Below are 11,637 nucleotides of genomic sequence, written 5' to 3' on the forward strand. Positions count from 1 at the left end.
ATCTGCTGATGATATTAACTCATTGAAGGGAGCAAAGGAAAGGGCTGACTGAGAGGAACTGCAGAAGGATTTATGAAACAAATTGCTAGGACAGTAAAACAGAAGATGAAAAATCTATAGACAGTGTTATGTACAGAGGGGGGAAAAGTCCTTACTTTGCACATAAGACAAAAAGAGGAAACCATTCCCAATAAAGGCATAATCTTGGGATCACAATAACAGGTCCTGATTGCTACTAAACTTTGAGCTAACGGAACGTTCAGAATTACTAAGCAGAGCACAAAAAACTTTCTGAAGTAACTGTATAAATCTAACCTGCATTTCTATCTTAAATTTTGCAGGCAGTCCACGTGCACTCTCTCCCCATAAAAAAGTATACAGGACTGAAACACTGCCCCAGCAGACTGTCAGTGACGCCAAGTGGCATCTACACAAGGCATGATCAAGTAACCCAAAGGTTCTTCCTTCAGGAAGAGATGTACCTGAAGATTTAGTGTGAAGGCAACAAAAACAGTGTCCACAGTGTCAGCTGCATAACGAACAAGGTAGGGTTTATGCAGTGAAGCTGGAAAATGCAATGTTCAATTCATGCAAAAGAATGTGGCACTCGATAGAGCTAAGGAAATCCTGCCAGCTGGGTGTTGTGCATGCAAGGATTTTACAAGTGTTTAAGGACAGAGTGCAATAGTTCATGGAAGAGAATCCACTGAGGCACTGGGGGTCACTAACAACAGAAACAGCAATTCTGACCCAGGAAGCCTATGCAGAATTCTTGAGCTCTCGTTATCAAGGTTCAGTGATTTAGAAACATTTACCCTTTTTAGGTCCAGTTCAGCATCACACTAAATCACTAATAAAGCCAGAAAACAGTTCATTATATTGGATTACATTCACTAACAATAACCTGTGTGCAGAAATATTCCTAGGTGAAATACTGACAAAAAAACCAGTTTAGAAATGGCTACTTGGTGCATATCACAAAAGAAAATGAGACTATCAACACTGCACAGCATTTTACCTGTAGGTCTTTTTAATACATTTTCACATTGAATTATACATATATTTGTTCAGCATCTGAGAAAAACACTCATTCCACAAGTATGTAAACATCTGTGAACAGCCTAAAAATCTCAACCTGACCCAGTTTTTCTGGAGTGAATGATACCTTCTATAGACAGTGTTCTTCAGGTGCACATGTTACATTAGTGCTTGTCAGATAAATAAGGTAATTGTTCACACTCACCTAAATATGGAATTGTAGGAACCATTTTTAAGCTTCTGATGTACTCTCGTGTCCTTTTATAATTATCTTCCTTAGAGAGTAAATAGTCTAACTTCTCAAAGGTGGCCTTGTTTTTCCGATTCAAGAGCTACAGAGAAAATGGAGATCACAAAATATTAAAAGACAAATCCATACAAGGACAACAAGAATCAATAATCTCTTTTTCACCCAGAGTAAAGGAAAGCTTAGTTAAGATTAAATTCATCATCATCACCCAAACCAGCACAATGTTTGAAAACATGCTACCTGCTAAGAAGCATAAAAAAAAGAAAAAGAAAAAAAGGCAATTCAGCATAAGTCTTAAGCTATGAACAAATATGACCATTATTTCTGAATCATTTGTCAAGAATTCCCATATCACTACATCAGAGAACCTCAGCAATACCTAATTTTTAGAGAAAAAAATATGTTTTTATCAGTCACCAGTGCCCGAGTAATTCATAAGAATTGCTAAAAATCCTCTGAATGTAAAAGCTCAAACAGCAATGGAAAATGCTCCACTTGCAAATTGTGCCATATGAATAGTATGACAAAATGTTTTGGAAAAAATGATAAAGAAAGTAAATCACTGCGATATTAAATCTACATTTTCTATTATTAGACTTAGTACAGAAAACCAGAAAAACATTTAGCAGTGCAAAAATCCTGAAGTGACAGAAGACTGAAAAATATAAAACACATAACCGTAGCTATAAAAACACATTCCCTAGTTCAGCTAGTTTCAGAAACCCCAGCAAGACTTTGAAGAGCCAGGGTGAGCGGAGTTACGGCGCTGTGTCCCTCCTGGCGAGACACACTCACAGCACCTTCCCTCACACACCTCCTCTTCCGGAAAATTCCAGTCCTTGTACCACCCAGCTCGCAAGTCCAGCTGTTAATAAAGAAGTACCATAAACGGGCCAGGAAGGAAAGCATTTCAGCAGAACTCTGCTGCTTTCTCCCGGCAGAGGCTCGGCACGGTGCTCCGAGCGCCGTGCTCCGAGCGTGGGGCCTGGCACCTCTGGGGCCACACCTGAGCCCCCTTCCCTAGGGAGCTTCCCGTTTCATCAGGCTGCCTGAAACAGCAGGCACTTACTTCTTTATTAGACTACAGCCTAATTCTGAGCTATAAGACCACAGAGAAGTAACAAGCGTTTTAAAAGCTTGGTAAACAGGTACCTAGGACTTAAGTACAGCCATCTGATCTGTCTTGGGTGGAACATGAAGTTAACGAGAATGACCTAATCCTGTGTATATTTAAAGTTTACGTACAGCAGGACTAACTTATAATTGTGTATTCTGCTTTACAGAAATATTGAAATTTGCTCTAAGTTTTGCTAAGAAATTCTGCCTTCAAGAGATGGAGTTTCTGAAAAGGGAATTATCAATGTTTTTGATTTCTAAAATAAAGAAAAATCGAAATGCATTGTACAAGAATCCTTAAATTAATGCTTCTGTATTTGTAATATGCCTTTCTCCTTCCTGTCAGGCAATGCATTAAATGACACATGATGTTTTGGATAATGGGATACAGATATACATTCTGTATGAGAGTCTTCTATCAACCCAAGTCCCCTTGAACATATAATCAGTGGCTTCTAGAACAGACAGGAAAACAGGAGACTTAGAGGAAAAGTTTGTTTCCAAATACACAGCCAAAACTCTACTTTCACAAAACAAGTAACAGACCACTATTTCTGCTATCATGTTACCACAAAAACAACATAAAAAAATCTTCTAGATTTTACAAGTCTGCAGATTCCGAGCAGTTCAGAAAAGCTCCGAATTCAAAGGAGACAGAAAGGACAATGGTCAAGGCAACACTTACAGCCCAGGTTTTGGTCAGCCTGAAGATGGGTGCGCTTTGCAGTGCTGACACCACAGACATGAGAGAATGAAGATTATTCAGTTCTAGAAGCTTCTGAAAAAAGGAATAATAGCTTTCAGCACATTGAAAAGGGGCACACGACTAATTACTCTCAAATCTGCATTAATAAAACATGATTTTTTCATTAACAGAATACAAAATTTTCATTGATGACTTCAGACAACATTATCCAATGCAGTCATGTGCAAAATTCTCTTTCAAAGTCACCAGTTTCCCAAACATACCTATCAATACAATAGGCATTTCAGCAGTGAAATACAAACTGCATTCAATTTTGTTATTTTCTAAAGCTGTTCCTTCAGGAATAGAAAATATGAAAAAACTATTTGATGCATTGTTCTTGAAAATTAGCATAATTTTTGAAATTAAGAATTTAATGAAAAACATAAACCAAAAGATGCTGGTGACCCTCTCAGAACTGGCACAACTTTTGACTTAGTAGTCTGCTTTACAGATAAACTTTCCTCACTTTGACGTACTTTAAATTTACTCTGTGCTGACAATTACTCAAAACACATTGATCCCAAGTAGATAATACTTTGGAATAAAGCTGTCTTAGCTGATAAAGCTTGCTACAATAGAGTTACAGAAAAATAGAAAAATGACAATTGCTGTCATGTAGCTTCTTTGTAAATCTCAAAAAGATACTTGATTCATCCTTGAGTGATCCATTACTCATTGCCCAGAAGCATTTGAAGCAGCTCTGGACTTCTGTGACAGAAAAGAAGGAAAGGGGGGAAAAAAAAAAATCAATGAGAAAAAGAGGGCAGTGTTTTCCTTTCTGCAAGAGGAAAAAAAAAGCCCCAAACAAACCCCACAACTCTTATTTCTGAGAACAATCTAGGACCTCCAAGTTGACCATTCTCCTAGTACCTGGACTGTGTATTTGTGCCAGGAACTTATTCAGACAAATTTTCTTCTAGAAGCACAAAACTGCTAAGTAAATTGATTGGAAATATTTGCAATACAAAAAAAATGTTTTGTATTACACAGAAAACATTATTTGAATTACCTACACACATACACACACTATTTCACACATACGAGATTAGCACTTGGGACTTGGATCCAAGTGCTGTGTCACAAGGGGTCATACTGAACAGAATGACCACAGATCATGAAGCAGGTAAGCATTTTTTAGAAGAAATATATTTTCTAAAAAGTTAAGAGTAAAATGCAGTGCTCAAACTCATTAAAATAACTGAGCTTTAACAGCAGTACTTTATACCAGCAACTACACGTTACGAGTGGGAACACAAGTCTCACAAGAAGGGTTTGAGAAGCAAGAAATTTCTTTTCTTAAAAGTCAAGTTTGAAAATGGTGGGAGACAAAAACCAGAACAGTTTACAACCACATTTGTTGCTGGCAACGCAGAGCTGGCCATCAACAAGCCAAACCACTTTTAAACTTGGCAGGCAGAGGTACAAGACAAGTCACACTGAACTGGGGAGTTTCATCTAACCAAGTAGGACATACCTTGATCTTATTCATGTGGTACAGCAGAGCAGATATGCTAAAACAGAACGTTACCCTCTGCAGCCCAATAACAGTTCATAGGGGTAGTGCAGAAACAAACAAAAAGGAATTAAGTCTTTGAATGATAGTATAAGAAATTTGCACTTACTTTAGCTATTTTCACAAAATGGCTCAATATTTCTGCCCTTATTTTTAAGGTCTGTGCTGTTAATATTTCTTGTACAACCCAAAAACTGACCTATAAAGTAAACACATATAACTGAATTTATTTACAAAAGAATGGACTTTATTAGATGAAATATTTGCAAACTTTCACAATGCTCCAGGGAAAAAACGGGGTGAGGAAAGAAAAGAGTTCTGATCCCATGAATTCTCATCTCTATTGCTGCGACTGCCCTGAAGCATCACCACTGGATATAAGAGGCAGGTAGAAGAGTGTGGCAACACTAAGATAACTCAATGATCAGGGGAAACACAGAAAAAGGAGGAAGAGAATTGCTAATGTTGTACCAAAACACAATAGCAAAACACATTAGGAACTAGTAATTTGGAACAAATCATAGAATCATAGAATTTAGGAGTTGGAATGGACCTTACAGATCATCTAGTCCCAAACCTCCCTGCCATGGGCAGGGACACCTCCTCACTGGACCAGGATGCCCAAGGCCTCATCCAGGCCTGAATGGAAATGGTCTAGAGGAACAACAAAAAAACATGGACAAAGGGGTTGAAAACAGGAACCGACATTTAAAAATCTTAATCCTCTTTTGAAAAAATACTCTTACGTTTTAAATTCACAGGAGTAGTTCTGTTTAACTTTATACTCAGAGACAACTCTGAAACAGTATCTGTTCATGACAGTAATCAAATTATTTACCTGGTTAAACCTCCTAGTAAAGGCAACAATATTTGGAGCAAGGGTATGTTTTTCTTTCTTGTTCCATCCACAGCTGGCTAGTTCCTAGGAAACACATTTAAAAGTTGCCTTAAAAATCAGAAATGCATTCTCCTTGACACAAGTTCTAAATCACTCTTCTGCTTTTAGAACAACAAATTTCAGTTTCAATCAAACTGTTGTTCAACTTTCTGAATGTACACTACACACAAAAGGGGTGGAGTCAAAGAATTCTTCCTCTGAGAAGCACTTTGTACATGCTGATAAAAGATGCAGAGGTCTGCACATGCCTGTGTGAACAGCAGGAAAAGCATTTCCAGTTCCAAATATATTTTGAATCCCAATCTCCAGCACTTCAGACTTCTGCAGATAAAAATGGCAATTCACATCTGTCAAGACAGAGTCTCCGTATGATCAGCGCACGCCTGGTCTTACAAGCCTGGAAATCATACGTTTATGTGGAAAAAATCTCAGACACTCTGCTAGGGACAGCAAAATTTACCTTCATTGGAACAGAGGAAGAGGTTGGTAACCTAAGGCTATTAAGCAGTTGCCAGAGTGCTAGTGAGCCATGACGGAAAATCCTGTGCATGGCAAAATCATTTGACCAGGTTTAAAATTTGGATGGAATAGGAAGGTTGATAAAAGTTATCCAACACACCCCTGCTGAATTTTGTTTTATACTGCTAAAACATCCTGTGTTCTAGAATTACACTGCATTTCTTTTTTTTTTTTTTAATGGAAGGATGCTGGCAGTTTCCTCTGCACCTAGTCACAAGAAATCTTCCCATAAAGTGTGGGAGAAAATCCTGAAATTTGTGGAGATTTCAAATATCAGGATTTGACAAAAATCTAATTAAAGTAGTATGAAATCTAGAATATAAGCATAGTTATTTCAGCTGGAGAACAAAGAATCATTAATCAGACATCCTCTTACTGAGCTCTGCAAACTGACGTGCAAATGTGTCTTTTGCTAAGAGCTCAGCCAAAAAGCAGGAAAAAGCTTCAGCAAGTGCCAGGTTTAAAGGACATTTCTGTGCTTGAGATAAGACTTGGCAACCTGAACTCTAAAACCTTTATTCTTTCCATCCATGCATAAGTTCATGTTAAAAGACTAAAAACTTAAAATTCAACCAGAAAATTTTAACCTTCTTAGTCTCACAACTTACCTAATTGCAAGAGGCAGGTTGATGACAAATACAGACTATTTATTGCTTTAAAACCTAGTCATACAGTTGGCAGAATTGAAGGACAGAAACAGTTGTTTATTTTTGGCAAACAAATAAACAAACTATATTGGTAATTCCAATAAACTGAAAGTAGAAAACACAATTAAGAACACAATTTAAAAAAAATAGTTCATGGCAACTGCTACTTATTCACAGACCTGTATTCAAGCAGAAGATGAAAATACACTAGTTTTTTTCTGATGATTCCTCACTAAGTTACATCTATCTGCCAGAGTAGCACTTCAGGAAATTTCATTTCCAAAAGGCAAAATGAAGCAATGACAAAGGAAAAGAAGAACAGCAAATCAGTATTCTATAGCATAGATATTTCATAGCACTAGAGCAATTGCAAAATTCACTTTAAAAATGAACACCTATAGTTTCATATTTTTTTTTTTTTTAGTCACTCATCTCCTCAGAGTATCACACTACCTCTGCTTTTGGCAGCTACAAAACTATCTTGAAGCTCTCAGGAAGAAAAAAAAAGACTAATTTATCTGATAGGAAGGAAAAACACCAGATAGCATAGGAAGGACAGTCAAAATTTGCCTCTCGAAATAGAAGGCTGTTAATCTCTCTGCATCACTGTAATACACAACGACTTGTTTTGTTTGTGGTCAGATTAGATGGACTGAGCTTCTCCTAAGAGCCTTCTAAACTGGACTGGCCCTTCTGATGTTGCCAGAAATTTTCTGCTAACATTAGAGATGGGGGTTTGCCCTTTATATATCCATGATACTCCACCCATGGACAAGAAGACAACACACCATAACGCATCTAAGGACATGTTTTTATATTAAAGCACTTGAAGCTGGAGTCCTGCAATTCTTGTACCTTTTGTAGTAAATAAATTTACTTCAACAAAATACTGAGATGATGTATTTTTATGCAAGTTTATCATATTGTGATAAATACCTTTATTCTTCATTTCTGAAGTTCTTATTTCTGATTTTCAGATGCCTATGCACACTTTGATTGCTTTTCCTCAAAAGGCCTCAAGTTTTTGTCTTTTCTTCAAACATTAAAAACTTAAAAGACACTAATACACTAACTTTTAAGCATTTGTGCTGATTTCTTCTCTCAGAATTGAGTCTTAAACATGATGATACAAATTAAAAAGCTTATCAAGCAGCTGATGCAGTCTAAAATACAGGTTATGGCTAGAGGCATGAGTCAAATTCTGAAATGAGGTGTGAATTGAAACACAGGAGCAGAAGGGAGGGTAGAGAATGTTGACATTTCACAAATTTATCCTGAAGAAACACTCAATCCAAAACAGGACAGGAAGACTTCCAGAAAAGCAGTCATCTCCTTTGGCAACAGATGAGAAATCAAAGTAACTCGGGCTCGGTCACAGATTCACAGTACCAACAAGGAACAAGCTTAGAAGAATACCAGTGCAGTGCAAGGAGGTGGTAATTTTTGAACCAGGAAAGCATTATTCATATGGCTACATTTCCTCAGGCACTGAATTCCAAAGTTGTAAGCATATAGTTTAAGAAAACCTACCTCAGGCTGTATAGCTTTAAATACTGGCACATCCATCAATGTTATCTGGCTCTGCAATAAAGACAGGATTTTAAATCATGTAATACGAAGAGCTAACAATGACGTATTTCCATCTGCCCTTCAGTAACTACAAACCACACACAGACCACAACTGATCAGCCCTGAGTTTGGCCTCCCCTGTCCAGGCTGACACACCACAAGAAGAAATATCCCAAACCTCATTCCCTGGCTGTCCCCAGGCAAAGGCTTTCAGCACCTGCATGAATCTGATGGGAAAAACCTGTGCTTGAGATTCTTCCTTTTATGTAACACCAATGGCAGGAAGACTTATTTGCCTTTCACACAGAGAGCAGCATATATTTTACATTTTGTGGGCTGAAAGGCAATAAATTATGATGTGTTAATTAGTTACGACTGGACTATGCTTTAAAGGGGTCATGCACAGATTTTTCAGTCCCATAGACATAAACATTCCAGGTTTTAGCTTCTCTTCAGGTTGGTAGGGTTTTTATTTGTTTTGCTCATGGCTACACGTGGCAAATGGAACTGGAGAGAAAAAGCTAAAGAAGTCTGGAACTGAGAGTCAAAAATACGTTACAATGACATAAGGGTGTGTACGTCTGCATATATGTGTGTGTTTTTAAAGTGCACCATTAAATCAAGACCCTCATCAACAAGCTTCCACCTCAGACTAACAGCAGTAGGGACAGAAAACTGATGAACTGTAAGTTACAAGCAACCTCACCTTGACCTGATCATTTTAAAAATTCAGTTCCAAGATAGCCACAAATGTAGACTACACTCTATGTTCTGGGCTGTCTTCAGACTTAACATTCATATTCTGATGAAATCAGGCATCTCTATTTTCACAGGATTTTACAGCGCTAAGTTGTGGCTCTATTCATTTCTGAATTTAGTCCTTGGCCATGGACCATCCAAACTTGGATGAACAGGAACGAAAGCCCTGGGATTTTTTAACTGACTTGATGCAGATATGCCACAAGTATTTTTATAATTTTAGCTAACAACATCTGTGTACTCTGCATTAGGTGTTAAAAAAGGCACATCAGAACCTGTTCCAAAGTCACAGACTTACAGGAATAAGCTATGCCAGTCTCCGAGACTTTTTTTTTGCGAGCAGGTATTACATGGACTTATGCCAAACAATGAAACATCATTTTAATGCTCAGAGTATTAATGAAAGCATTCAACTAGGTACAGTAGCTGTCATGCTCACTCCTGCTCCCTAGCCAACCAACATGTAAATTAAAACCAAAGGGCAAAGACAAGAACTGCATTAGATTTTTGTCACAACTGCACTTCTGCTTTCAGTTTGGCACTGAAAAGTTGCTATTAAGGAAAGTACATTGTTTCCTCTCTACAAGCTTCTTCCCTGCTTTTAAGAAACTAATTTTTCTGAGAAACTGATGTTTCACCAGAAAATACGACTATTTGTGGTTTCAGTTAAAAAAACTGCATCAGACTGTGTTTAGTGGGCATGGTGGTAGGTAGGTCAAAGGTTGGACTTGATCTTGCAGGTCTTATCCAACCTCTATGATTTGATAAGTAACATCTTTAAAACTATGCTAAGGTCTTCTAAAACACTAGGAAAAATTCATATGGGTTTACACAGGAAAACATATGCTGTGTTAGGTCAGTACCAAATGATCAAATCCCAAGACACAGATATTTAATTAAAGTTGATAGAGTCAGAAATTTGTTTTCGAGAACACTGGAAGTTCACTTAAAAGGTGGGGTTTTTTCAATTAAGAAAAATGTTCCATGTATTTTTCAATATCCTGCAAGCCCTGAATATTATACAAGCTTAAATGGAAAAATAACATTTCTACTTACAGCAAACTCCTCAGGAGTTACTTTCAACACATCAAATACAACTGCATCGTAGCTTTTATTGGCATAATCTGAACTTCGCCCTTCCAGAGAATCTGAGCTGCTACTACCCTACAAAGAAAAAATAGTAGATTTATCTGCAGAATGATGACTTTCAAATCTCAAATGAGACTATTTGCAACAATAAATAATTATGTACAAGAGAGTTGTTACAAGCACTGAAAATATGTGAATCAGCAGAGAATTATACGTAGATAAGTGATGTTTGTTATATATTCAACAACCTGGAAAACACAGCACAGTCTTGTTGAAGACTATGGATGCTCATTGTATTTATTTAATGCGGCAAAACAAAAAACAACACCTGGCAATGAAAGGGTAAAAAGGGTCTTCACAAGATTTGATTAAGTCTAGAAAATGAAAAGAGAAAATATATAAGGGAGCATGAATGTGCTCCTTTATAAATCCATGGTTCACCCAACTTTGGAACGCATACGCAGTACTAGTCTCTGTCTTAAAAGCGACACCAAAGAACTGGAGAAAAGTACCTCCAATGCCACATTTAAAACGTGTGCTTTACTGGGTAAGCTTTACTGCAGTTGATGTATAATGTTTCACCCTAACATCAAATGAAAGCAAAAAGCCAGGAGAGCCTCGTCCCGGGGTGCCGACCACGGCTGGGAGCTGCACACAGCTCGGCACGGACCGGAGCAGCTCCTGGCAGCAGCACAAAGAGCTGCCTGGTCTCCAAAGGGTGCAAAAGGTTAAATGAACAAAATCTTACAGAGCACTTCCTTGCTAGCAGACTAGTAAATTTAGAAGACAAAATGTGACTGGCTATTTCTGACTGGCTCCACTGCCGTAGTACGTTACATTGCTCTTACCTCACTAATAATAAACAGCTGCTCTAAGTCATAGAGTAACAAGTCAAAAATGCTATTTAAAGCTAATCAAAATGAGTAATCATCATGATCAATAAGAATACAAAAGTGGCTATGAACACTGAGAGCCATGGAGCATTCTAAAATTACTGCTGCCGTGTCAGTCCAATCTCTTACAAATTCGACTAACAGTGGAAGGAGCTTCTGTGAAAACTGAAACAAGCCAAATTTTCCATTTTGATACAGGAGCTAGCAAAACCCTAAGGAACTGTACCTCTGGAGTGGCAGAGGTGACCATCACATTGGCCGTGAGGTCATTCCTTTTATACATGCTCTCCCCAAGACGCAGGAATTTTCAGCTCAGCCAGCACTGGTTGAAAACAGAAAACAGAAATTCCTGCAAAGAAAATGTATTTGTGGAAATGAATAAAATTTAAACGCTGCCACAACATACACAAAAAGTCAGCAATATAAGATATTTCATTTTTCTTTCTCAGAGCAAAGAACTTAGGAAACAAGATTGTCTTAGGAGCTAGATTCTCTTTTCTTTTCCAGGTACCAGCTGTGAAGCAGTACAACTGACTATCTCTAAAGCCATGCCAAGTCCTTATCCCTTCCACTCAACTCAAGAAATGTAGGGGGGGAA

At 37.8% G+C, this 11,637-nt stretch overlaps 1 protein-coding gene across 1 annotated transcript; it reads right to left on the reverse strand.

The window, feature by feature from the left end:
- Positions 1 to 407: 407 nt before the first annotated feature.
- LOC103808510 (ras-specific guanine nucleotide-releasing factor RalGPS1-like) lies at positions 408 to 11,322 on the reverse strand. Its single transcript, XM_009081300.1, has 8 exons — positions 11,266 to 11,322; positions 10,114 to 10,221; positions 8,260 to 8,310; positions 5,504 to 5,587; positions 4,775 to 4,864; positions 3,090 to 3,182; positions 1,244 to 1,370; positions 408 to 565 (listed from the first exon to the last, which is right to left on the reverse strand). Exons 1-8 carry the CDS (start codon positions 11,320 to 11,322, stop codon positions 408 to 410), a joined length of 768 nt encoding a protein of 255 aa, XP_009079548.1.
- Between the last annotated feature and the right edge of the window lie 315 nt (positions 11,323 to 11,637).

This window comes from Acanthisitta chloris, unplaced genomic scaffold, assembly GCF_000695815.1.
Source record: "Acanthisitta chloris isolate BGI_N310 unplaced genomic scaffold, ASM69581v1 scaffold28288, whole genome shotgun sequence".
NCBI lineage: Eukaryota > Metazoa > Chordata > Aves > Passeriformes > Acanthisittidae > Acanthisitta > Acanthisitta chloris.

Coding starts and splice junctions, on each gene's coding strand:
- LOC103808510 (XM_009081300.1), bottom strand. CDS start 11,322: ATGTATAAAAGGAATGACCTCACGGCCAATGTGATGGTCACCTCTGCC. Junction 4,865..5,503: donor TTACTAGGAGGTTTAACCAG/GTAAATAATTTG, acceptor TTTACTTTATAG/GTCAGTTTTTGGGTTGTACA. Junction 566..1,243: donor TCCTACAATTCCATATTTAG/GTGAGTGTGAAC, acceptor TGCATTTTCCAG/CTTCACTGCATAAACCCTAC.